The sequence below is a fragment of the Triticum urartu genome, chromosome 2, assembly GCF_003073215.2.
Source record: "Triticum urartu cultivar G1812 chromosome 2, Tu2.1, whole genome shotgun sequence".
Taxonomy (NCBI): domain Eukaryota; kingdom Viridiplantae; phylum Streptophyta; class Magnoliopsida; order Poales; family Poaceae; genus Triticum; species Triticum urartu.
The window spans coordinates 394664453-394692159 of NC_053023.1; the positions used below are offsets into that span (position 1 = coordinate 394664453).

General features: G+C 52.4%; 1 protein-coding gene across 2 annotated transcripts; it reads right to left on the bottom strand.

The window, feature by feature from the left end:
- Positions 1-20073: 20073 nt before the first annotated feature.
- LOC125537488 (mitogen-activated protein kinase kinase kinase 5-like) lies at positions 20074-26689 on the bottom strand. 2 transcript variants are annotated; one of them, XM_048700804.1, is made up of 11 exons: positions 26017-26689; positions 24606-25253; positions 24437-24524; positions 23977-24039; positions 23736-23899; positions 23262-23337; positions 22632-22691; positions 21922-22041; positions 21185-21394; positions 21022-21095; positions 20074-20647 (listed from the first exon to the last, which is right to left on the bottom strand). In XM_048700804.1, exons 1-11 carry the CDS (start codon positions 26490-26492, stop codon positions 20563-20565), a joined length of 2064 nt encoding a protein of 687 aa, XP_048556761.1. In that variant the 5' UTR covers positions 26493-26689; the 3' UTR covers positions 20074-20562. The 2 variants fall into 2 exon arrangements, with proteins under 2 accessions (XP_048556761.1, XP_048556760.1); XM_048700803.1 differs by having other exon boundaries at positions 20074-20918; positions 26017-26686.
- Between the last annotated feature and the right edge of the window lie 1018 nt (positions 26690-27707).

Sequence of the window (27707 nt, forward strand, 5' to 3'; positions counted from 1 at the left end):
CACGTGACCTCTGAAAGCGGAAGGTGATACGGAGCACTCGATCTTGGAGCTTGAGACGAAGTCTTGTTCTGAAAGCCAGGGTTGGGTGGGTGGGAAGATCCACTGCCACCTTTGCTCTTCTGATACGGCTGACGAAACGGAGGAGGAGGGAGCCAATACTTCTGCTGCTTGGCCACTTGAGTAGAGGAAGAAGGAGTAGTGTCTCTGACTCGCTTCTTGGAAGCATCACACCTCAGTTGAGCAACCTCTTGCTTCAATGCCATGTTGTAGAACTCATCGTACCTCAAAGGCTCAAAGAGAACAAGAGCTAGCTGGATTTCTTCTCTGAGACCACCCCTGAACTGGTATATCATGCTCTTCTCATCAGGGACGTCCTGCTTAGCAAAGCGGGTGAGCTTCTGAAACAACTTGTTGTAGTCATAGACAGACAAAGAGCCTTGCTTCAGGTTGCGGAATTCCTCACGCTTGCTTTCAACCATGCTCTGAGGAATATGATGAGCTTTGAAATCTTGACGGAATTCATCCCAGGTAATCACACGGCCTCCTCTGGAATCCTTGTACTGCTGGAACCATTCTGCAGCTTGGTCTTTGAGTTGGAAGGATGCGAACTTGACAAAGTCCTCAGGCCTGACGTTACTGCACTCGAAATGCTTGCACAGATCCACGAGCCAATCGTCAGCATCAGTTGCCTCAACACAATTGCTGAAAGTCTTTGGCCCGTTAACAAGGAACTGGTTGAGTGTAGCAAAGTGATTCTGATTGTTGCCTTGGTTCACTTGATTGCGCTCTTGAAGAATTTGCATGATCAACTACGTGTTTGCATTGGTTGAGGCCATCACAGCTTGCCATGCCTCCGGAGGAGGTGGAGGTGGTGGCGGATCCTGATTCTGATTCTGATTGGTGCTCTTAGCGGGAGCCATCCTGAAGAGGGTGACAACCGTTAGCACATTGACAGATAAAATAAGCTGAATCAAACGGGTTGAAATTGCAACATATAGTCTTCACATCCGAACAAAATGAACGAATGCATTCCACTTGAAATGGTCACATATCCATAAATTGAGAAGCCACTTAGAATTTAGGTAGAGGAATAAATCAACAAGGTACGGATCAAGAACGAATACTCGGTAAGAAATCCCAATCTCAAACCAAATATCTGTGGAAGAAGGACTAGAGCTACAAGAATTCCCACCTATGAAACTCCCGAACCTTTTCGGTTATGCAATCAGGTGTTGGGGATACAGGGGAAGCATAATATCTCACCCAAATCTAGCAAATCCTACATCCAGCTGTATCCATCCTTCAACACATAACCGAGAAAACTTCAGAAACCATCTACCTCAACCTTCAAAAAGCATCCATTATACAAGTTATGGCGATACTCCCGAACTCCCGCCCCAGTACTGGGTGGCGTCGAGGTTATCTCACCAACAAACTGCATAAAAGAGATTTTTGATGTCGGCGTACTAAACTCAGGTATTCCAGAACTGCAACGATAAAATTGTGACGACAACACCTCGGAGCTCAACTCCCCGGGACACTGCCACAACCCCTAAAGACAGGAGGCACCAAGAACAATGTTCTCGTCACAAAACCATCGGAACGATTCCAAGATACCCGCGTGATCCTAAAAAAAATTAGTGAAATTTGAGAAGAGAAGAGTCAAAACTCTACATCAGGATGCCTTACCAGAGCGATGAGGAGACTGGGGAGTAAAAATAATTCCTAAACTCTCCGATATATAATTCCTAAATGACTCAAAACATTTTTCTAGACTCAACAACGGCTGCTAAAAACGATCAAGCAGTGGGGGCTCCTAAGGTCGGGGAAGGCTCTGATACCAACTTGTAACGCCCTCGATGCGGCCATAGCTCCTACGTGTCGAGGCACGACTTAGAGGCATAACCGCATTGAAAGCAATGTCGCAAGTTAGGCAATCATCGCAACATCCCATGTAATATAGATAATAAAAGGGGAGAAACATAGTTGGCTTACACTCGCCACGTCAATCAAAGTACATAAATAGCATTAAAACATTCAAACACTCATGGCCCGACTACAGTGCCAAAATAAAAGATCAACCCAACATGCGACACGGTCCCGATTGCCCCAACTGGGCACCACTACTGATCATTAGGGAAAGACACGTAGTATCGGCGTGAGTCCTTGTCGAACTCCAACTTGAGCTCAAGCGCGTCATCTGGAACGGAGTCATCGGGTCCTGCATCTGGTTTGGAAGTAATCTGTGAGCCACAGGGACTCAGCAATCTCGCACCCTCGTGATCAACACTATTCAAGCTTATAGGTAAGGCAAGGTAAATATGTGAAGCTGCGGCAAGCGACTAGCATATATGGTGGCTAACCTGTTCGCAAAAGAGAGCGGGAAGAGAGGGCAAAGCGCGAACGAGTAACTAGAGGGTAACCTGCGGCAAGCATTACTCCAACACCATGTTCACTTCCCGGACTCCACCGAGAAGAGACCAACACGGTAACTCACACAGTTGATTCATTTTAATTAAGTTAAGGTTCAAGTTATCTACAACTGGACATTAACGAATTCCCATCTGCCCATAACCGCGGGCACGGCTTTCGAAAGTTCAAATCCCTGCAGGGGAGTCCCAACTTAGCCCATGACAAGCTCTCACGGTCAATGAAGGAATAGACCTCCTCCCGAGACATTCCGATCAGACTCGGTATCCCGGTTCTACAAGACAACTCCGAAAATGGTAAAACAAGTCCAGCAACACCACCCGCTGTGCCGACAAATCCCGATAGGAGCTGCACATATCTCGTTCTCAGGGCACATCGGATAAGCTAAGCGTACGGGAGCCAACGTAACCCAAGTTGCCAAGGGACGGCCCCGCACGGTGCTCTAGGTTGGACCAACGCTCAGAGGAGCACTGGTCCGGGGGTTTAAAATAAGACGACCCTTGAGTCCGCGAAACCCAAGGGAAAAGGCTAGGTGGCAAATGGTAAAACCAAGGTTGGGCATTGCTGGAGGAGTTTTATTCAAGGCGGACTGTCAAGGGGTTCCCATTATCACCCAACCGCGTAAGAAACGCAAAATCCGGGAACATAACACCGATATGACGGAAACTAGGGCGGCAAGAGTGGAACAAAACACTAGGCGAGAGGCCGAGCCTTCCACCCTTTACCAAGTATATAGATGCATTAAGTTAACAAGATAATATAATGATATCCCAACAAGTAAATAATGTTTCAACAAGGAACGGTCTCCAATCTTCACCTGCAACTAGCAATGCTATAAGAGGGGCTGAGCAAAAGCGGTAACATAGCCAATCAATGGTTTTCTAGGACATGGTGGGTTAGAGGTTTGACATGGAAATTTGGGAGGCTTGATAAGCAAGTGGTAGGCATCGTAGCATAGGCATAGCAAAAGAGCGAGCATCTAGCAAAGCAAAGATAGTAGTGATTTCGAGGGTATGATCATCTTGCCTGCAAAGTTGTCAGAGTTGACTAGATACTTGAAAGCAAACTCAACGGGCTCCTCGTTAGCGAACTCGTCTCCAGGCTCTACCCAAACAAGATAAACAAGCAACAAGGACACAATCAACCACGTGCAAAGCTCAAACAATATGATGCAAAGATGGTATGCTATGCGGGATGAGATATGTGGTGCATATGCAAGATTTGACAAGGAAAGAATGAATCTGACCTCAACTTGGTAATCCAAGTGTGCCACTGGAAAGGTGAGATGAAATCACTTGAAAACGATATAAAGATCGCCGGAATCGGAGTTACGGTTTGGAAATGGCAAGCAATTCAAATATGGCCACGTTCTACGATTTACAGCAAGTAGCCATCTAGATGCAACAAGATGAACATGATACAGCACTCAAACCTGACAACAAAATACATGGCAGGGATCCATTCATGATGCTTAACAAAAGATGAACACTGAGCTACGGCCAATTCATCCATTAGCAGGTTCAAACAAGTATGGCAAAAAGGCAATTGGCAAACAGATTTCAGACTTAGTGAAATTAACACTTGTCTGGAATTTCAGATCAGGTAGCACACTTTGGAGCATGAAAACTATATGCTACAGGACCTGAACATGGCAAAGTAAAGCATGGCATGGAGCTACTCAAAGAGCTTAAGAAAAGTCCCTTAGTGACCTTGAGCCAAAAGGGATCATAAAATACATTTGCAAGCATGTGAACATGGCAAAAACATAATCAGTTCACAGACTTAGAGAAAAACTGGAGCATGCAAAACAGATGTCAAGTAGGCATGTTTACGAGCTTGATGCACTCACTACAGAGCAAGTCATGACAATCTAAGCATACACCCATCAAGAATACACATTATACAAGCTAGACATGGCAAGAACAATAACATAGCATGCACGGATCAACTACAACATCCTCGGCAAAATCGCTAACAAGTAGACAATCTGCCCAGATTCACGAAATGACAAAAGTAGAGCTCGATTGACTCAAGCTAGGGTGCTCCATAATTGCAAACAAAGACATGGATGGATAGAGCACTACAAGATTAACAAAACATCCTTACTGAATATCCCCAAAAGAGGCACGGATCACTAGGAAACAACATGAACATATGGCATATTGAGATAAACAGGTCAAGGACTTAGTGGAAATGCTAAGTCCCTGAAATCAGCATTAACGAATGCTCCACTTTGCAACCTTGTGCTAGTCACCACACACATCAAAAAAAATACATGGATTGCACCTCTGGATAGATGGCAAAACATATAACAAAACACATGTAGAGCTAATGGGCTTATCATGCACACAATAATCATGGCAAAAATGACAAATATCTAATTGGAGCAGCAGATCTGACAATTATCTCAAATAGCACTCTTCTAACAGAATTTCGGGCATCAAGATGAACTCAAATGAAAATGATGCAATGAGATGAAATGATGTGCTCTCTGAGATGAACATTTTGATGTGCTATATGCCCAAAACGGAGCTACGGATGCGGAGATACGATGCGATGAACAAGGTCAAAATATTAGGGTTTCGGGGACAAAAAGTCAACCGATCCGAGATCCGGATCCAGATCTGGCCGCACGGATAACGAGGTTCGCCGGGGACTTGAAGCTCGCCGGAGATGAAGTCGGCCGCCGGAGGAGAAGGTCGGTACGGGGCGGAGACGGAGATGGCTGGAGCTCCCCGGGCGTGCGGCGGCGAGGAGCGCGGGCGGGGCGGCGCGCCGGAGCGGGGAGGCTCGCCAGCGCGGCGGCCGGTGGCCGGGCGAGGCGGCGGCGGGACTAGCCGGCGTCGGGGAAGGAGAAGGGCGCGGGCGGTGCCGGATCTGGCCCGTGGGAGGCGGCGGCTCGGGCCGGGGGGGGCGAGCGGGCCTGGCGGGCCTCGGGCGGCGGCGGTGATGTGGGGCTCGCCCGGGTCACGTGGCGGCGGCTGGTTGGTCGGCGGCAGCGGGCGGACGTGTCCGGCCCGATTCGGACACGTCCGGCGGCGAGGGGATCCGATTTTTAGGGTTTGGACGAAGGGGATCCGGAATTTTGGAGGAGGGGGTCTATATATAGAGGTAGAGGGAGCTAGGAGTGTCCAAATGAGGTGCGGTTTCCGGCCACGCGATCGTGGTCGAACGCTCTAGATGATGGAGAGGGTTTTGGTGGGTTTTGGGCCAAAATGGAGGGGTGTTGGGCTGCAACACACACGAGGCCTTTTCGGTCCCTCGGTTAACCGTTGGAGCATCAAACGAAGTCCAAATGGCACGAAACTTGACAGGCGGTCTACCGGTAGTAAACCAAGGCCGCTTGGCAAGTCCCGGTCCAATCCGTAATTGTTTAATCCCCACACACGAAATAAAGGTAGAAATGCTCACCGGAGGAGAACGGAGTGCCGGAATGCAAAACGGACAACGGGGAAAATGCTCGAATGCATGAGACGAACACATATGCAAATGCAATGCACATGATGACATGATATGAGATGCATGGCAATCGACAAAAACACACGGAGACAAAACCCAAACCCGAGAAAATAAAATAACTTAACGCCCGAAACGGCAAGAGTTGGATTACATAATCGGTAAATCATATCCGGGGTGTTACATGGCCGCCTTTAGGCATCTCCCTGACTGAGGGGGCCCGCCACCCACGGGTCGTACTGACAGCTCGCTGTGGGTGACATCATGGTCAACATGGCAACAGTGTCGCGCCGGACGGGTGATGGCCGCCCCGTACGACGCACTGTGGCCATGTGCGCTCCGGGATTCGGGGGCGGCAGGCTTCACTGTAGCCACGCCCCGTCTCATCGCCGTTATGTGGGTGCAAACTCTGAGGGCACGATTCCGCCCGCCTGCTGGGGGCGGCTTCTTGGAGCCGGCCCTCTCGTGGTTTTCTTCTCGAGGATTTTAGGGCTGGGCCGCCTTCGTGCAGCCGGCCTGAGAGGTAGCCAGCTGGGGGAAGGCGGCCCCACGTCTTGGATGTTTGAAGGCTCGATCGGCCTATGATTTTTCTGAAGAGCCAGGGGGAGCCGGCTAGGCTACCCGTGGTCATTTACTCCAACAGTAGTCCCCGAAGCTGGTTGTGCTCCGAGGCAGAAAAGAGACGAGAAACTCAATCAGCTTCCTATCTTGAGGAGCCGGGAACTAGGAGCCGACTTTGATCAGGTGCGCCGTCTTCTAGAGGGTTTCGAAGCTCGAAGGTGGGAACCAGGCGGCGCACGAGTCAGGCTGCGAGCTGATCGTTCATCGCCCGCGCGCCACGTGGCACCCTATGGCCGGAAGGGCCTGCCAGCCCACGCGCGCGACGGGATGCCGCCGCAGTCTGGGGCCCGCCACTACCGAGCCCCGGTCCACACACGGATCTTCTGTGGCCCGGATGGACCGCGCGCCTCCCAGCGGCGGTTACCGCATGCCGTGAAGGCGCAATAATCATGGGGCGTGGGGGAGTGGGCGCAGTTAATCCCACGTCCCCCCACGCCTCGCCTCCTCGGCTTCGCCGCACGAGGCTATAAGTAGGGGGGGAGGGGGAGCGGCAAACGCTCGCATGCTCGCCCTTGCCCCGCCCCTTCCTTCTTCTTCTTTCTCTCCGTCGCCACAGCTTCCTGCCGCCGCCCGGCTCCTCCGCCAATCTTCTTGGCTCGCCGTCGCTTTATCGTGACAGGGTCGCGCGCCTCTCCGCCGCCACACCTTTGTTGTCGTGCCGTCCCCATGGCACTGTCAAGCTCCTGGGATGGCTCCAACGTCCATGACGACCACGTGGACTTCCTCTGCCGGACGCGGCGGCTGCCAGGCGCGAACTACGTGCGGTTCCGTCTCGCGCTGGAGAGGGAGATCTTGCCGGCACCGGAGGAGGACGAGCGGGTGATCTTCCGCTCGCACTGCTTGCGCGGCTTCGGCCTACCGGCGAGCGGGTTCTCCCGCTCGTTCCTCGAATTTTATCATCTCCAGCCGCATCACCTCACGCCAAACATGGTGATGCTGTTGTCGGCCTTCGTCGCTCTGTGCAAGGGCTTTCTTGGCGTCCTCCCCACCCTCGAACTATGGGGGGAATTCTTCCAGTGCAAGCTTGGCACTGTCGTCGCGGGCGTGCCTGCCCCTTGCGGTGCCTTCATCGCCATGCAGAGGACGAGCGACAATAATCCGTTTCCGGCAATCCCGCTGATCCAGTCGGTGAAGCTCTGGCAGAAATCTTACTTCTACGTGAAGAACATCGCTCCGCAAGGCGACTTTGTCAACCTACCGGCTTACGTAGCCGGCCCGCCGGCTGGGAGGCAGCCCTCGTGGTCCTACCAGGCCAGGTCGCTGTCTCGGGGTGGGGCCGCCTCCGTTGCACGGCTCTGGGTGATGATCCAATCAGAGGGTCTGACCGGGGCCGACCTGGTGGCCGCCTTCGTGGAGCGCCAGGTGCTCCCGCTCCAGGGCCGACCTCATATGATCTGCCAGATGAGCGGCCGCTTCGACCCGTGCCGGCTAAGCACCAAGGAGATGCCTCACGCCGAGGTGTCTTACATGGTGAACTACATTTCCAGTTGCAAGCTCACCGAGGAGTGGCAGTACGGCAAGGAGCCGTACTCTCGCGCCAATCCTCCGCCTGTGGTAAGTTTGTTTTCTTTTCTTCTTTCCTTCTTGCCGGGTTCATGATGGCCGACTCCTGACCAGTCGGCTTGTTTTTGGCAGAATCCCATGCTTCCGCCGGCAACTGGGGCTGCGGGGGTGGAACGCCAGTTCCTCCCCGACTGCACGATGGACGACGTTGACGACCCGGACCTGGGGGTGGCCACCATGGAAGATGACGTCGCAGGGGAGGGCGGCGAGGCAGGCGGCTCTGTGCTCGGGGCCGCCCTCGAGGACTGGCCGGATGATGTCGAGGCCGAAGTCATTCCGCACCGCCGACCGGCGCCCGATCATCAAGGCGCGGGCCCATCTGCCGCGCGGGCTGCTCATGGTGACGCGCAGAAATGCCGGGCCGTGTCGACCCACTTCGGTAGTCGTCCAAAGAAGCCCAAGAGTACCGTGGCGGCGACCAAGCAGGAAGAAGCGGCCGCGAAGGCGGCCCGCTTCCGCAAGGTGGTGAAGCAGCCGCAGGCGGTTTCAGCGTAAGTGTCGTTTTTCTTACGCCTTTCTTTTTCTTCTTTGGTTGATATTCTTCTAAGCCTTCTTCTTGACTTATCAAACATGGCCCCACTTTCTCTCGAACGGGCCCCTGCCGCCTCCATAGTCGGACCCGCGGGAGGGTCCTCAAGCTCCCGCCGTGTGGATCCCCGCGCCGATCTCCTAGAGGCGACAGAGCGAAATGTGCGGGAGGCGCGGGAGGAGCGGGAGGCGGAGGAGCGGAGGGCGTCTCGGGAGGCGGAGGAGAAGTCGGCGGAGGCGCGAGTCGGCGCGGCTGCCAAGGCCCAGGCGGAGGTCGCGGCCGCGGAGAAGGAGGCGGAGGCCCTGCAAAACTAGCCTCCGCAGCTTGTCATCCCCCTCCGTGCCGCGGCTCCTGACATCCCAGTGCCCCCGACGGAGGAGGCCGGCCGTGGCCAGCCCGCGATGGAGAGGGAGGCGGCGGCGTCGCTGCCGATTGGAACGGGCCAAGAAGGCCGGACCGATGCGTCGCTCGTGGAGCCGGCTGGAGGCGAGCCGACTGTGGGGGCGGATCTTGTGGTCTCGTCGCCGTCTCGTCGGCGCGCGGGGAAGGCGACTTCGGCGCCGGATCCGCAAAGAACTATTGGCGCCAACTCGTCGGCCCAGGACCTGGAAGCGTCCAGCGATAGCTCGTCCGGGTGGACGCCGGGCGGCGGGACGGCCGTGCTGAACGTGGCGGCGCAGGACGTCCGGAACCGGCTTCAGGCCCAAGCTACCGCGCTGAAGCAGTATACTCAAGAATTTCTCATGACGCGCACGGTGATCCGAGTGAGTCCTCCTGCTTTTCATTGATTGCTCCTGATTTCTTCCGTGGGGGTGCGTCAGTGCACCCACTGGGTGTAGTCCCTGAGTTCCGAGTCGGCTTCTGAGCAGGCGGCTTGGAACTTCTTGGTAGACTTTGATTGTCGTCTTGTTCTTACTCGCATCTCTTATCTTATCTGCAGGAGTATCATAACCTCCGCGCAGCTGCCTTCAACTCTCAGGCCCAGGAGTTGAATCAGAAAGCCACCGATCTGACCGAGAGCCGGAGTAAGTGCTTCATCTTTTGTCTCAAGTGGGGGCGCGTCAGCGCACCCACTAGGTGTACTCCCCGAGATTCGGGCCGACTGCTGAGCAGTCGGGTCGAATCTTTTCCTGACGACTTCTTTCTTCATATCTGCAGGGGCCAATGCTGACTTAAGGAGCCATCTAAGCGGAGCCCAGACCGCCCTTCGCGCCAAGGAGGCCGAGTGCGCCGCCCTGGCTCAGGAGCACGATCGCCTAGCCAAGAAACTGGCCGACCAGGAGGAGAGCCACAAGGCGGCCCTGAAGGCAGCGCAGGAGAGTGAGGCCGCCCTCAAAGCCGAATATGAGACAGAGGCGGCGAACTGGGCCGAGGCAAGGCAGGCGCTGAGTCAAGGCTACAGCCGGGTGGAAGACTTAATCGACGGTAGGCCGCCTTCTTCTTCGTTTCTTTGCCTGCCTCCTGCCATCTGGTTTGTATTTTGATTTTGTGTTGCTGCTTTCTTCTTTGTGCAGATTACTTTCCCGACAACTCTGCTGCCGCCTCCCAAGCCATCGAGGCCTACCGCGACGCGCGACGGCAGGGGCCGAGATCGCATCGGGTGCCGGCCGGTCACTTGAGGAGCAGCTTCTGGCGCTTCAAGCCCGCCTGCAGCCGGCCCACCGCATGCTCCACCGTCTTCAGCGCGCCGGGGCGCAAGTGCTGGCCGCCCTCTGGCCCGGCGAGGTGGTTCCCCGCACCCCAAGTTGGACTGCCGACTGGCTGGAGGTCGCAGTCGGCCGCTTCGAGGCTTGGAAGGCGTCAGCGGCCCGGTCCGGCGCTGGGCGGGCGCTGGAGTTCGTCTGATCTTGGTATCCTGGGCTGAACTTGGACCAGCTGAGCACATGGCGGCAGGAGGCCGACGAGGAGCTGGAGGCGGTGCGGCTGGCTATCGTCTAGCGCACCTCGGCGATCGCCGAGTACACCGACACCAGCGCCTTTGGCCCTAAGGTGGATGATGCCGGCGTCACTCATCCGGAGGAGTGGTTTGGGCTGAACCCGGCAGAAGGTGAGGACTCGGCGGAGGAGATTGCTTCCAGCGATGAGGGCGAAGGGGAAGAGGGAGAGGATGGTGAAGATGATGTGCCAGACAGCGAAGCGACCAGCCCGCCTCAGCCTGATCGTGCCTCCAGCAACGAGGCGTGTGCAAGCACGCCACCTGCAAGAGGTGATGATCACGCCGAGACTCGCCAGCCGGCCACTCCTTCAGCCGGCACTGCCGTCTCCACCGACCTGCCCAACTCGCCCGTCGCTCCCTTGGCCTGATTTGTCGTCCTTGCTTTTCCTGCTCGTTACTCTTTTGAACAACTTTTATTAAATTTGCACAGTTCCACCCACTGGGGGTGTGTTTAAACTATGTTCAATGCTGGCCTTTTGAAGGTCTTTTGTGTAAATATAATCATGCATGTGTTTGGCTTCCGTTCATGTTTGCTTTCATCTTTTTGGCTTTTTCCTTTGCCGCCTTCCCTTGGCCACCGCCTTCCCAGCCGGACAGCTGCTCTCCAGTCTATGGCTGGAGAAGGACTTGGTTGTTTTGGGAAGACAAGTACTCGAGCTTTCTTAGATTGCAGCAAGGTGAACGGGAAGCCGGCCAGCCGGCTGCTCTGGTAGCCGGTTGGCGGGATCGGGGGGCCGGCTCGTGTTATATAAGTTCGTTAGTCCTTAGCCGTTTTTCGTGTGGGCATCCTTTCCTGCCCTTGGCTCTTTCCAGTCGGACAGTCGATTCTTCGAGCTGCGACTTTTGACAAGAGGGGGCTTGGGTGCCGGCACACTACTTGTCTGACTGCAGGCAGAACTTTAGATATAACTCGAGGCGGCGAGTCCCCGGGCCGACTGGTCGAACTCGGTGCCGGACGAAAAAGCAAATGTAGTAACATAATTGTAGGCATGATACTCATCTTTCATAGATAAAAGAGGGTAGTCCCTGAGTGCTCCTCGGGGGACCCTTTGTCTCGTTCTTAGTACAAAAGGTAGCGTGGTACATACTGCTTTTTAACTGTAAAATCTTCGGAGGAGATTGGTGTTCCATGGTCGTTCCGACTCCTTGCCAGAATCATCTCTCTTGCGTGCCTTCGGCTTCTGCGCGTCGATTAAGTAGTAGGAGTCATTGCCCAAAGCTCTGCTGATGACGAAGGGGCCCTCCCCAGGGGCCGAGAGCTTGTGCTGGCCGGCTGTTCGCTGGATCAGTCGGAGCACAAGATCACCCTCTTGGAAGGATCTTGGCTTGACCTTCCGGCTGTGGTAGTGGCATAGGCCCTGCTGATAGATGGCGGACCGGCTGAGGGCTAACAGCCGGCCTTCTTCCAGCAGGTTGACGTCGTCTTCTCGTGCTTCCTTGGCCTCCGCCTCTGTGTACATGGTGACCCGAGGTGAGTCGAACTCGATGTCAATTGGGATGACAGCCTCGGCACCATATACAAGGAAGAAAGGGGTGAAGCCGGTTGACTTGTTTGGGGTAGTGCGCAAACTCCAGAGGACGGCCGGTAGCTCGTCGAGCCAACAGCCGGTCGAACGCTCTAGTGGCACGACCAGTCGGGGCTTGATGCCGGAGAGGATGAGGTCGTTTGCTCGCTCGACCTGGCCGTTTGACTGCGGGTGGGCAACGGACGCTAGGTCCAGCCGGATGCCTTGTGTTGCGCAGAAATGTGCCAGTGCTCCCTTTGCAAAATTTGTACCATTATGAGTGATGATGCTGCGCGGTATGCCGTACCGGGTTGTGATATCTGCGATGAACGTCACGGCAGTCGGCCCATTCAGCTTCTTGATCGGCTTTGCTTCAATCCACTTGGTAAATTTGTCCACAGCGACGAGCAGATGTGTCATGCCGCCGCGTGCCGTCTTGAATGGGCCCACCATGTCCAGCCCCCAGATGGCAAAAGGCCAGGTGAGGGGGATGGTTTTGAGTGCAGAAGCCGGCAGGTGTTGCTTGGAACTGAAAACTTGGCACCCTTTGCAGTGTTTGACTAGTTCCTTAGCGTCATCCAAAGCAGTTGGCCAGAAGAATCCATGGTGGAAAGCTTTGGCAACGAGTGATCTTGAGGCCGCGTGGTGGCCGCATTCACCTTGGTGGATGTCCTTGAGGATTGCTGTGCCCTTCTCTGGCTCGACGCAGCGCTGGAAGACTCCAGTGACACTACGCCTAACAAGCTCTCGGTTTACTATTGTGTATGCTCCGGCTCAGCATTGGACTTGTCTTGCCGAGATCTCGTCAGTTGGAAACTCTCTGTTTACTAAGAAGTTGAGGATGGGCTGGGCCCATGATGGAGCTGTGACTTCTTCTGCTATCAAAACTGCTACTGTGACCAGGGTGGGTGGGCTGGGTGGTGAAGAGTTGGAGTCGGCCACTGCCTGTTGTGTCGATGCAGTCCTCGGGCTAGCTGCAGTAGCCCCCGGGCCGAGTTACGAAGTTCCCGAGCCGGGTGCGACTATGGCAGTCCCTGGGCCGCTTGTCGAAGTCCCCGAGCCGCCTGCTTGGTTCCCCAAGTCGGATCCGACTGCATCGGGGTCAGGCGGCACGAAGATGGAATCGAATTCTGGAGACGGCTTTATAGATGGCTTGAGGAGGCGGTGGAGAGAAACGCCGGCTGGTATAGCTTGCCGGGTGGAGCCTATTCGTGCCAGGGCGTCTGCTCGCATGTTGTCGGCCCGTGGTACATGAAGGAACTCGCATCCTTCAAAATATCCACTGATTTGCTGAACGAGGAAACGGTAGCTCGCCATGTTTGCGTCCTTGGCGTCCCAGTCGCCAGATGACTGCTGGACCACCAAATCCGAGTCGCCATAGCACAGGATCCGGCGGATGCCGAGCTCTTTGGCTAGCCGGAGCCCGTGTATGAGCGCCTCATACTCGGCCACATTGTTGGAGGCGGCAAAAAGAATTTTCAATGTGTACTTGAGCTTGTCGCCCTTGGGAGAGGTGAGGATGATGCCGGCTCCCAAGCCGGTGTGCATTTTGGACCCATCGAAGTGCATCCGCCAATGAGTGGAGTCGGGGGCCGGTGGCAGATACTGGGTTTCGGCCCAGTCGACGAGGAAGTCGGCCAGTGCTTGGGACTTGATGGCGGTGCGGGGCTGGTAGAAGATCATGTAGGGAGCTTGCTCAATGGCCCATTTTGCCACCCGGCCGGATGCATCCCGGCTGCCTATGATCTCGGCAAGCGGGGCAGTACATACGACCGTGATGGGGTGCTCTTGAAAGTAGGGCTTGAGCTTCTTGGCGGCGAAGTAAACACCGTAGCACATCTTTTGGTAGTGTGGGTAGTTTTGCTTTGAGGCGGATAATACTTCGTTTAAATAATACACCGGCCTCTGGACTAGCTGAGCTCGGCCTTCTTTCTGGGCGCTGGACCACGATAACGGTGCTGACCACCCGGCTAGTGGCGGTAATGTAAAGGAGCATGGGCTCTTTCTCAGTCGGTGCCGCCAAGACAGGCGGTGTGGTCAGCATCTTCTTTAGCTCGTGGAAAGCTTGGTCCGCTTGGTCATTCCACTCGAAGTGAGTGGATTTCCTCATGAGTCGGTAGAGGGGGAGACCTTTCTCTCCGAGCCGGCTGATGAAGCGGTTTAAGGAAGCCAAGCATCCGGTGAACTTCTGGACGTCTCGTAGCTTGGTGGGAATCTCCATTCTCTCTATGGCCTTGATCTTCATCGGGTTGCACTCAATGCCGCGTTCGGAAACCAGGAAGCCCAGGAGCTGGCCGGCTGGTACTCCGAACACACATTTCTCGGGGTTGAGCTTGATCTGAAAACGGCGCAAGTTTTCAAATGTCTCTCTGAGGTCTTCCAGCAAGGTGCCGCGCTTCTCCATCTTCACCACAATATCGTCTACATAGACGTGGGCATTTCTGCCGAGCTGCTTGACAGAGGCATTTCTACATGCAACGCTGAAAAGTGGCACCGGCATTTCTCAAGCCGAATGTCATAGTCAGGTAGCAGAAAGCTCCGAATGGTGTGATGAAGGCGGTCTTCAGGCGGTCAGCTGGATCCAACTTTATCTGGTGGTAGCCTGAGTACGCATCCAAGAAGCTCAACAGCTCGCATCCGGGTGTGGAGTCTATCACTTGATCAATCCTTGGCAAGGCGAATGGATCTTTGGGGCAGGCCTTGTTGAGGCTGGTGTAGTCTATACACATGCACCACTTGTTATTTTCTTTAGCACGAGGACCAGGTTGGCGAGCCACTCTGGAAAGAAAACCTCCATAATGAAGCCGGCTGCCAGAAGCTGGGCTATCTCTTCTCCTACAATCCTTCTCTTCTCTTCCGATAGTCGACGAAGAGGCTGTTTAACTGGTTTTGCACCTTCTCGGACATGTAGCTTATGCTCGGCGAATTCCTTCGGAACACCCGGGCATGTCCTTGGGGGACCATGCGAAGATGTCCCGATTCTCACGGAGGAAATCGGCGAGCTCGCCTTCCTATTTGCTGTCCAGGTTTGCCCCGATGGTGGCGAACCTTTCTGGATGCTCCGGGTCCAGAGGTATCTTCTTTGTTTCTTTGGCCGGCTGGAAAGATCCTTGGGCATCACACCCTTTTGGGTCGGGGGATAGGGCCGACTGCTTGCCGGCCATGGCCACGACTCGATCCAGTATCTTCTTTTCTTCGGCAATCACGATGGACTCGGCCAGCCGGCTACTAGCTGCCGCACACTCGAAGGATTTCTTGTAGTCTCCGGCTATGGTGATGATGCCCTTGGAACTTGGTATCTTCATCTTGAGGTAGGCATAGTGGGGTACAGCCATGAACTTGGCCAGAGTAGGTCGGCCAAGCAACGCGTGGTAAGGGCTTTCCAGATCCACTACCTCAAACCACACTGCCTCTCGGCGGAAATGATCCTTGTCCCCGAAGAGGACATCTATCTTGATCTTGCCGATTGGGGAGCAGGACAGGCCGGGTACGATGCCATGGAACACAGTCCGACTAGGCATGAGCTGCTTCTTCTTGATGCTCAGCTTCTCCATAGTGTCACGGTACAGTATGTTGGTGCTGCTCCCGCCATCTATCAGCACGCGGGAGAAGCGGGCAGCTCGCCTTTCTGTTGCGAGGGTGGCGTCCAAGACCAATGCGTAAGAGCCGGGAGACGGCATCACCTCTGGGTGATCGGCCTGGCTCCAGCTGACAGGCCTTTCAGACCAGTGCATGAACTCGGGGTCATTGGAGGCGATTGCATTGACTTCTTGGTGCTGTCGACGCCGGCTACGCCGATCTTCTAGTTGGCTCGTAAAGACGACGTAGGCGGCATGTTCGTCGGGGAACTCATCTTGAACGGCCCCGATTGCTGGTCGAGCGGCCGGCTGCGGAGGGGCCAGAGGCGGCTAACCAGCAGGCGGGGGCGGCGTTATCCCCTCACCCTTGGAGATCCGCGTGAGCCAGTGGCATTTTCGGGTCGTGTGGTTTGAAGGCTTCGCGCCGCTGTGGAACTTGCAGGGGGCATCAAGTGCTTGCTCGTAGGAGAAAGTCGGCTGCCAAGCCGGCCTGCTGCCTTTCTGCTTCTTGGGCGTGGGCCGCCCTTCGGGTTGTTCGTCTTCGACTGTGGCCACCTGCCGACTGGTGGAAGGCGGCATGGGAGCCTTGCGCTTGTAGTCGTTATGGTACGGGCGTCAGCTGGAATCTCCCGCCGGCGTCTTGGGACTCGGAGCAAGCACCTTTCCGGAGGCGTCTACTCGGAGCTCGGTCTTCATTGAAGAACCGGCCGTGGTGTATTTATCAGCTATGACTAGCAGCTCGTCGAGGGTAGTCGGCTCGTCACAGAGGAGTCGGTGCTTGAGGAGGGTGCCTTCTCGGCACCCGGCGGTGAAGTACTCTATAGCTTGAACCTCGTGCACCCCTTCGAAGGAATTGCGGAGCTCGGCCCAACGCGTGAGGTAGTCGTGGGTTGATTCATTGGGCCCTTGTACACACAAGGAGAGCTGTCGGGGCTTGAGAGCCTGCTTGTAGGTGCTGGTGAAGTTACGGATGAAGGCTTTTGTGAAGTCTAGCCAGCTGTTGACGCTGTAAGGCTTGAGGCTGTTGAGCCAGGTGCGCGCTGTGCCTTGGAGCATGAGGGGGACATACTTCACGGCAACACGCCTATTGCTGTTCGCGATGCTAACCGCAGTGGAGTAGTCGATCAACCAATCTTCCGGCTTCACGGAGCCGTTGTACTTGGGCGTGTCTCTTGGGAGCGAGAACCCTTTGGGGAAGGGCTCGTCGCGGATGCGAGGGACGACGCAAGGCGGGCCGATATCATCTTCTTCTTCCAGAGCCAGGGATCGCGTTAGGCCGTCGATCCGGTGGCGGGCGTCATTCTCGCCGACTCCTTCGTGGCGGCCCAGTCGGCCGCTGAGAGTCGGATGCGTGACAGGCGGCGGGGTAGGATATCTCTCCCCACGAGGCGGAGGAGGAGGGTCACCCCGCCACTCCACAGCTCGAGGACGGCCTTCTGCGTCACGCTCGATGGAGATTCGAGTCCGGCTGCGGCTAGCAGCCGACTCCTTTTCTTTCCTTGCGCGGGCGTTGCCCGCAGTCGGCGTTTGGGACGTCGCACCGTGCTCTCGGCATGGGGGAGGACTTTCGGCGCGGGCACCGGCTTCATGCCGCTCTGTGGCCGCGTCGATAAGATGCTGGATGCGTCTGGTCATGTAGGGGAGCTCGTCGGGCCCCAGTCCATTCAGCTCGTCTACGGCCACCTAGGCGACGCGTAGATTCTCGAGTGGCGTGGCATAGACTGGGCGGTCTGCTCCCAGCACGTCGGCGATAGCCGCACCGCGTTTCTTGATGATGCCGACGCGGCTCGGCCCGTCGGGAGGCGGCGTGCCGAAGGCGGCACAGTCGACTTCGCGCTGGTGAGCCTCGGTGAGACGTCTCATGGTAGCTAGCTTCTGGCCCTCCGCAACGAGAGCGAGGCGGCGTGCCTCCAGTGTCTCGGCATCGGCGTCGACCGGGATGGGGGTGGACAAGTTGTGCAACACCGTCTGCAGGGCGTCGTGGGCGTTTTCACCAGAGGCGGCGCCATGGCTGATGACCGGTACCTCGATGATGGCGCTGTCGCTGCTGTCGGCTCGAGGAAGTGGGTCGTTGATGATTACCACGTTGGAGGGAAGGCGTCAAGCGATGCCGTGTCAGAGTCGACAAGCATCGGGTCGGTGGAGCCAAGCGACTCCAAGTCCGTGGCAAGCTCGCCGGAGACGTGGAGTTGGTCGAGGAGGCTAACGAGGTGGCTCTCGGGGCAGCCTGTGCCCGCGTCGGATGCGGGCTCGTCGGAGATGCGAGACTCGCCAAGAAGATCGGCGAGGCAGCTCGCCGCGCAGGCGTCGGCGACGCCTTGCAGCGCGTCGGGGCAAGCGCCATCGGGCGAGCCGGGCTGGCTACGCACGCTGGGAAGGAAGAGGGTTCCCATCCAGAACAGGTCTCCGGATGACGGTGCACCTGGCCCCACGGTGGGCGCCAAATGTCGGGTGGTTGGTGCGACATATGCCAACGGGTGGCTTATCATTATGGGAGCCAATAAAACATCGCCGATGCCTGGAAACGGGATAAGGCGAAGACATGCACGCCGGTGGATCTTACCCAGCTTCAGGGCTCTCCGTGGAGATAACACCCCTACTGCTGCTCTGCGGGGTCTCCGCATGGTCACTAGATCAACAAATAGCTACAAGAGGCTCCTTGAGCTGTTCGGTGAAAGGATGAAGAAGGGCAAGGCTAGCATGCTTCTCCTCTCGATGTGGTGTCTAGAACTACTGGAAAAAGGATCCCCCTGCATGGGTGCGCTGGGGGGTTTATATAGGCCTACCCCCCAGGGGTACAATGATAATCCGGCTGGGTGTGGGCCCCAGCCGTCTGTGTCTACGCTGGCCGGCTTCTCTGCCGACCGATGGGCCCGCTGACTGGTGGACCCCGCCGGCTGCCGGCCTTCTGGTCGACAGGCCGGTCCCACTGCTCGGGGGTCTTGTCGAAGGCTGGTTATTGTTGCCTCGCCTATGGTGACGAGGGCTTTGTCGTGGTAAGCATGGCTTCAGTGCTGCCGCCGGGCGGCTTATTGTTGTAGCCTTACCTCGCCTTATCTCCTTAATGAGGCACCTCCTTCGAGGAAGTGAACTAGCCGACTACTGGGAGTCGGCCATACCCCAGGCCGACTGGGAGAGGCTTGGCCGCCTTTAGGCGTCTCCCTGACTGAGGGGGCCCGCCACCCACGGGTCGTACTGACAGCTCGCCGTGGGTGACGTCATGGTCAACATGGCAACAGTGCCGCGCCGGACGGGTGATGGCCGCTCCATACGACGCACTGTGGCCATGCGCGCTTCGGGATTCAGCGGCGGCAGGCTTCACTGTAGCCACGCCCCGTCTCATCGCCGTTATGTGGGTGCAAACTCTGAGGGCACGATTTCGCCCGCCTGCTGGGGGGCTGGCTTCTTGGAGTCGGCCTTCTCGTGGTCGGCTTCTTGGAGCCAGCCCTCTCGTGATTTTCTTCTCGAGGATTTTAGGGCTAGGCCGCCTTCGTGCAGCCGGCCTGAGAGGTAGCCAGCTAGGGGAAGGCGACCCCACGTCTTGGATGTTTGAAGGCTCGATCGGCCTATGATTTTTCTGAAGAGCCAGGGAGAGTCGGCTAGGCTACCCGTGGTCATTTACTCCGACACCAATTGCTTACGCAAGGGTGTAGGTTAAGTCCCACGACATGTGTTTTTTTCCTTCTGTACACCATTTTTTAACACAGTACAGACGCAAGCGCTCATATACACGCACACACACTCATCCATATGAACGCACACACGCACACTCTACTCTTATGAGCACCTCCGAAAGACTGAGCCGGCATATTATCTTGAAATTTACGAAGTCACCGTAGCCACCTCGTCGTCAATGGGAATGCCCCCTCCCACTGAATGCGTATCATCGGGAATTTTGAAATAAATTCAGAAATAAATGATGGGGATACCACAGTCTCTCTAACCATCCAATCATAGGTTGGTTCGTCCTTTGATACACCATTAGCTAGGTTGTGATTGGCTAATTTTCAGAAAACACTCTACACATTAATTCAAGTGTGAGCGGTCCCGTTTTGACCCTATATGATCTAATAAACTTGTTTATGGACTAAATTGACCACTTTTCAAGTTGTTGGTCTGAAGCGTGCATCTAGTTTGAGATAATGAAGTAATGGCACATTTCACTTGGCACTTTTGAAAGGAGCCCACTTAGCCCCATTCCCCCCACAGGACTCGAGAGATGATATGGTCAAAATCGAAAGACCAAAATCCAAATGAGTAGCCTCAATTGAACGTGAGGCTTCTAAAATTAGGGAGTATAGTGCTTTTAAGGATGACCCTGCAATTCTGTTCCAATGTTGGTAAAATTTGCTTCATCGTATTCTCCAGACAATCCATACTCATGCATGGGTTATTTTTGGCCAATGTATAGAATTGAAAGGAATGTTAGAGGAGCTCAGATAAACCTTCTGAACAGGAAAAAAATAAAACCTGTTCTGTACAATCTCTCAATAAATAATCGATGGTAGAACAAAAATATTGTTACATGGCAACATATAGCTACACCTGATTCCTACTAGAGAGGGAGAGAGACGAACTTTCAGCTTTATCTACAGCTAATCCTAGTTCTATGTTACACAATAAATGCCGGCAATATTTCCCCGAAAGAAAGGGGACCCATGCTCTCATGGATCTCCCCCCATTCAGGAGCATTCAGTTGTCATCATACTTTGAGTCTTGACAGCCTGACAAAAACATCTAATCTTTGCTATTATATATACAACAACCCGATAAACTGTGGGATATCATACATGCAAGTGCAACTGCTGCTCAATTACTAGAAGTTCAGACGGCGTCTGCAGAATATTGATGTTTTCCATCACATGAGTGTTGGTGCAGGAAGGCATCTGCATGGATACGGTGTTCCTTCCACTATTACCACGAGCAGCTTATCCTTATAAAGTTTCAAGCTGCGCGAGATTTCATTTCCCTCTTATATTTCCTTCCTTCTCTCAGTTCTTGATTGGTATTGTGCAAAGGAGCTGCGCACCTGAACAAGATCCCAGATATCAGTGGCATTACCCATTGCATGCAGCACCTTATATGCTTAGAAGAGAACCTCCTTTCCGTTGGGCCTTGGCAGTGGGCTAGGCTGAGGGTTCGCCATCGGAAAATGCATGGGGTTCGTTGAGATGGCAAAGGAACCAGGATTGGAGGCTAAACCAAACGGTTGAGGGGTGAAATTAGGTGCGACTTCCTGGATTGTTAGTGGCGTCAGTCGAAAGGCTGACGATTTGAATGGCCTAGAATTGTTTGGTTCACTGGCAATGAAAAGAATTAAAGTATCTTAGGATCTCTAGCAAATGAAACTGGAAACGGTTTATTAGGTACTAACAGAACAATAAATAAAAGGAAGCTACTCACCCAATAGTATTTCTTCCTTTCACATATGGTTCACTCTTGGAGGATGTTTTGTCCCTGAAACCGTATCCGTTATCCTGTCATTCAACAGTGATATCAGTTATATTTACGCCAATCTCAGGATCTTTATAGAGGGGGGATACCATGCAGGAAGAGACAGACGTACATGGACTTTAATCCCCGCAAAGGCATGTATGGAACCATGTTTACTGTAGTGACTTGAATTCCGGATAAATGGATGGTCCAACAACTCACTTGCGGTCGGCCTCTCTGCTGGATTCCTCTTGAAACAGCATTGCAGAAAATCTTTTCCCTCTAGGGATAAATTCTCAGGAATTGGTGGGTCTTTATGCAAAACCTTAAACATTGCAGCAGGCTGTAGTGCAGATAAGGTTCCTTAGAATAACGTTGATAAACTAATAACATCATTTTTGTTAACTTCTGTAACTATTTATGTGATCTGGTGCTACACCTATAAAATTAAGATTATACTACCACAGAAACACAGGCCCTCTAGCCACATTTTTTCTTGTTACAGCCCCGAAATGAGACTATGAGAAGTAAAGCTTCAAGCTTTCAAAACTCACAATTTGTGTAACATAGACCTTTTCTTTGAGAATATCATGCATTTATTTGCATGCCAATTTCGCAAATTCAGTGAGCAGTCACATGGCTGCATCTATACCACATAAACATGTAAGAAGGGTTATACACATAATGACCATGTATGTGAAACTAACGCGAAAAATCTTTACTTTCAAACCAATATTTTCGTTGGGTGAAGCTCTTCCGTTTTGATTAATTTTATCCTTGGCAAATGGAAATGATTTTATGTATACTAGGCAAAGTCATGAAATGCATGTTAGTAAGCTTACTGTAAAGCTAAACGCTCCAAGTTATTACCCCTTCAAGATCACTCCAAGGAGGTTTTCCATCAAACATCTCAATGATGGTGCAACCAAGACTCCAGATATCAACAGCAAGATCATATCCTACATCTTTAGCTAGTGTAGCCTGAACCATCTGCAGAAGAAGAAACAAACCAAAATGCAGTCAGAATCAGCTGAATTTGTGTAGCCTCAAGAATGCTAATTAACTCGAATCTGCTGAATAAAGAGTCACCAAAATACTTTATTAGTATCGTTTGTAACATGGTAATTTAATTTCCATAAGGGACCTAATGACTTGCATTGTGCACTAGAGAAATGCAGTGCTATTGAGGTTGTTTCAGCCTTTCAGGTCACATATCGGTCGTCTACTTTTGTTAGGGGAACCATCTTCCCCGTGACGAGATAGATATAACAAAAATTACTGCTAAGGTTGTTGCTTTAACTGCTTTCAGGCAAAGAAATGACAACTAATTCCATCTACTTAAGAACAGTTCACATTTCTTTTGTTACATAAACCGAGTTTGGAGCTGTAGCGGCCCATGTAAGATGTAACAGGCACATGCTTTGGATAGTGCACTTTTACTTTGCAATGTCATTACATATTGCAGGTCTGCAAGCAGGCAATCGTATGCATGCAATCCAGAAGTAACGTGAGCTTGAAGAACCACGACAGTAATATAAGGTTAAAGAAAAACATTGTGTGCAAGAACTATCTAGGCATACCTCTGGGGCCATCCAGTATGGTGTTCCCTTCAATGAAAGATTTGGGGCTGCAGTACTTAACTGGTAAAACAGAGAAGTGTCAACAGGGCATAATGAGAGGATACTTAGGATATGTTTCCAACTATTTAGCAGAGTGAGCTTTCAAAAATTTGTGGAGTGGCCCTTCTCTTAACAAAGTTATTGCGGATGATACGATAGCACAACAAAAGATGACAATATACCAAATAATTGTGCAAACAATGAACACGATTAAATAAATAGCATCTTTAGTTTTAGTTGTTCGACTCAAAATACATCTGTAATTATTGGTTCAGATGAGAAGGCAGTGCTCCTGCCAGTTTCCCAAAAATAAATCAACCAATAGGACTACGCAAAATGCTACCAAACACAATTCTATTTGTTTGTAGTGATCAATAACATGCAGCAGACGAGAGATATGCACTCAAACTACATTTAAGCACATCCAACAACTAGCCACTATCATAATGCTACACATATTTAGATTAATATTTAGATGGTTGCCTCAGTTGGTATTCAACTAATATTTTTGCCAATGCGCCTCTAAAATTTAAAATGGATAGACATAGCACAGTACCATGTGAAAAAACTGCTATGCAAGGATATACTCACATGCTTGGCCATTCCAAAATCGGCCAATTTCACTACACCATTGATATCAACTAGCAAATTTGCTCCTTTGATATCCCTGTAAGAGTAAATTCACTTACTTTTACATACATGCCACAAAGTGATATCAAACGCAGGAGTGCATATCAACAAAAAATAATCAAGAAGTTGACCATAAAGACTTGGCAGAATGAAAAAATCATCCGAGTCCCCCACCAATGTAAATTCATCTAGAGCAAGTACAAAAGTAAATGAACATTCACACAACCATTCACCTAGTAACTAAACTCAGCCAGAACACAGTAAAATAAACAGACAAGGGTAAGTCGTGGATGGTTGATGTGCGAAAATCTAAAATAGCAGAAGGATAAGGATACAGAAAATCACATGCAGTGGTGAGAGGCAAACCATGAGTTCACATAACAGCTGATCTAGCAATAAAAAATCGTATAAACAAGTATATGCATGAGCACACACCTATGCATAATCTTTTGGCCATGCAGAAAAGCTAGGCCTCTAAGAATATGTCGGGTGAAGTTACGGATAACTGATTCTGTTATTGCTCCATAATGTTGTTTGACATACTTATTAATCGAACCCGGATGTACATATTCCAGGTAAATGTAGAAACGATCTTCAATCTGCAAGGGTCTCCAAGAAATAAGATGTCGTTACGGAAGCACAAGAGATACTTAGCTCAGCATAGTGGGGAACTTACAGTGTCACTGCCATAATACTGAACTATGTTTTCATGTTTAAATTGACTTAGGAACTTTATTTCCTGAAATATATGAATATAGATCAGCAAAGGCAGCTTGTAACTTGCATATAAATCATTATCAAGGATAAAAGGCAAATACTACATTGTAATGATAAAGATCAATTCTCAGAAAGGTGCTACACTAGAGTATTCTAGATACTAAGTTCGTCTGTGTTGAAGATCACAAGTATTTCAATGAGCACATGGCATACTACTGTCATATTTAATTGTTGGAAGAAGCACAATAAACTGAAGCAGCTAAGACTTGATTATCAGAATAAGAAATTCAATAGGAAAAATAACATATGAAAGATTCCCAAAGAACCAATGGAACTGATTGAAAAGAGAGTCAAATTCCCTGTTTTTGCAACAAAATCCAGCATGCACTTTCTTCAGATAATAAGTCAAATTTGATAACCTGCTCCAGTTGATTCAACGACTCGGCAGATTTAGCATCATCAGGAATTATGTTGACCTCTTTCATTGCACAAAGAGCTCCAGTGTTCCTACAAGCAAATGTCAGTACACAAACATCCAGAAGTCAACGAAGTAATAGTCACAATGATACAGAGATTACACTTCCATACCTATTGGTAGCTTCATATACACAGCCAAATGTACCACTACCTAGAAGTTTTCCTTTTTGCCACTGACAAGACACCGAAGGCATTTCAACTTTTGGAGCAGGCTGGTTGCTGAAAGATGTTTGCATTGGGCTTATAGCACTGGGAGGAAGTGGTAATGGATGCAAACTAGCACTTCCATTGACTTCAGTACGTGAAATTTGGTTTTCTGGGAATAACTTTGGGAGTGGCGATGGAGGGGCACTGGTATTCCTTGGCATAAGAATAGGACTTCTGAATGTACTAGAGTAAGGAGATGGCTCTGAAGCCCCTGTAAGTTTTTCAGGCAAAGTCCGAGGAGATAAAGCTCCCAGAAAATCAATAGTGTGGATCGATGGAGCTGACCATGCTTGAGGAGCATGAGAAGATGCCACAGTAGACGAGACGTCAGCATTGCTCAATCTTCGAGGGCTGCCTACAGGACTGGAAAATCCACTGGTTGGAGCACTTCTAGTTGGAATGTTCAAACGGAAGTTCCCTGTTTCAGCTGAACTCTTATCCTGGAACTTGTCACGGAGTGCTTTTCGATGGTGACTAGAGGTAGGCCGCTTTGTACCATTTGGGCAGAAATCATTATGTTCAGGGAACTTCTGCACAGTCTGACCTGTCACCCTGTAACCACATGATTAGTAAGAACCCGAAAATGATGCAAGGAATAATGCAAGTTTAGATACAGATTTCTTTAAAGCTTAAATACAATATGGAGTGTACACATATATCATTAAAAGTAGAGAGGGAAAGGACCGGGTCAGCAAATGAGACTTGGTAATGCAACTAATTTGCTAGTAACAGCAGCGGATCCTACCACCAAGTCATTCTGGTTCCCCACAATTTTTGTTCTTCAGTCAGATGTCATAGTGTACAAACGGAGATAAACCATTGATAAGAACTGTAATAACACCATCTCCCAACCAGGAACATTCTAGTTCAGAGAATGTTCTGACTTCTGAACCCCTGTCCCTTCATTTCTGTAACCTACAATAAATACAGGGACAAGCAGTGGCCAAACAATCATAGCAAGCTTTCGACTATTAGCTACTTCTGCCTGTAGATGGTTGGATTGGAACCCCACCTATCTTTCACCTCAATGTAAATCCTGAAGAGATTCATCTATATTGCAATGGCTGGACGGGCGTAATGAAAAAACAGAAGGTAGTATAATTCATTGCAATCCTTGTAGCTTCCTACACATGTCAATCCCATCGACAGATCGCAAATTGTTTACGTGATAAAAGATCATAATTCTACCGTCGTTTCCTCAGCTCAGCAAGCACGTTCAATCACACGACGGCACACAATTCGGAGCAATCGACGATAGGGAAAATAAGATATCGCAAGTTGCAACGATTTTTATTTATTCATGAATCAACATTACCTCGGTATTTGCAACGACGCCGGGTCCGTCGTCTCCAGCTCTGCGGGGGGCTTCGGTGACGGTGACGGCAACGGCAGCGGGTGCAACACGGGGGACGACGCGGACCTCGGAGGCGGAGCTACCACCCCGTCCGCGGCGTTGGAGGACCTCGAGATCGGGGGACCGAGCCCGACGGCATCGGATGCGGAGGCGCGCCCCCTGGCATGCGGCGGCGAGGAGGAGGACGCGACGTCGATGCCGAGGTCGGCGAGCAGCGCGTCGATATCGTAGACGTGGCGCAGCTTCCGCTGTCGCGTGAGCTGCCGCGGCTGGCGCTGTGGCCGCGCGAGGAGGAGGTCCCCGGCGTCTTCGGACCCCGCGCGTCGCGGCTGTGAGCGCGAGGTGGACGCCCGCGCGGGGGAGGCCGGGGCGGAGGAGGCGGCGGTGGTGGCGGAGCGGTGGAAGGCGGTCTTGGAGCGCTTCCACCACGACGGCATCACGGGGGCTCGCGACGAGAGGCTGGCCGTGGGAGTGGGGTTAATGGCATCGGAGGCGGGGAGGAGGTAGACGGAGACGACGACGACGACGACCACCTCCTCCCAGAAAAAAAATCAACTTTTTTTTGGGTGGTCTGTCGTTGTGATGTGCGGCGTTTTCGGGAGGGAAAAGAATGGAACGCACGCGGCATCCAGGAAGAAGGAAGTCTTTCCAGTCAACTCGCGCCAGGGAACCCGTCCACTGCTTATTTCCATTTTTGCCACTGATGGCTCACAGAAGCTAGATATATGAAATGAAAGGAGCGTCTGCATGAGTTTGGCGTTTTGGAGCTCGGCCTTCATGGAGGCTGATTTTTTTTTATTCTTAAATACGTGTCATACCCCGATAGTGGATCTGATAGCGAGAGGAAGGGAGATCGGGGTGAGACGGGGAGAACGAGAGTAGGTGAGGGAAGCGTGAGGGGAGGAGTCGACAGCAAGGTATGATTTAATTTGTTCTCGATACCCTCATTGTCCCAACACAGGCATACAAGTAAGCAGCGCCAGCTGGCCACACACGCACGCCTACTTCTGATCCTTGGGCCCGGCTCGGTCCGCTGACCAGGTCATGTCGTTGCGGGTTCAGACTCTGAACCTACACTCTTCAGTCCGCTGCTGATCGATCAGCAGGCGTGACATTTGCCCCCGCTCGAGTAGCGGCTTCTTCTTCTTCCCACAGCTGCGCGTCGGGGTAGCATTGACGCAGGATGGCGTAGTCTTCCCAAGTTGCTGCAGAGGGCGACATGGAGCTCCATTGAACTTGCACCTGCACCACTGGAGCGTTCCCCTTCTTCATCATGCGGCGGTCCAGGATGGCCACCGGAGCACGGTAGTCGGAGGTGAGGTCTGGAACCTTGGGCAGCTCGGAGAAGACAGGGGTGTAGTCGGGGACGGACGGCTTGAGCCAGGAGACGTGGAAGACCGGATGGATGCGGCTGTACGGGGGCAATTCCAGTCGATACGCCAGGTTACCCACACGTTCCAGAATGGTGAACGGCCCGAAGAACTTGAACGCCAGTTTCTTGCATGGGCGATTGGCGATGGAGGATTGCGCGTATGGCTGTAGCTTGAGGAGAACTTGCTCGCCCACATCAAAAGCACGCTCGGCGCGATGATGATCGGCCTGCTTCTTGAAACGAGCTTGCGCACGCTCCAGCTGGGCGCGAAGCAGCTCGG

Bases quoted from the DNA above. Each gene is read 5' to 3' on its own strand.
- LOC125537488 (XM_048700803.1), bottom strand. From the start codon at position 26,492: ATGCCGTCGTGGTGGAAGCGCTCCAAGACCGCCTTCCACCGCTCCGCC. The intron at 24,525-24,605 runs GTATGGAAGTGT...ATTTGCTTGTAG, and splicing joins GTATATGAAGCTACCAATAG to GAACACTGGAGCTCTTTGTG. The intron at 22,042-22,631 runs GTATGCCTAGAT...CTTCTTCTGCAG, and splicing joins CATACTGGATGGCCCCAGAG to ATGGTTCAGGCTACACTAGC.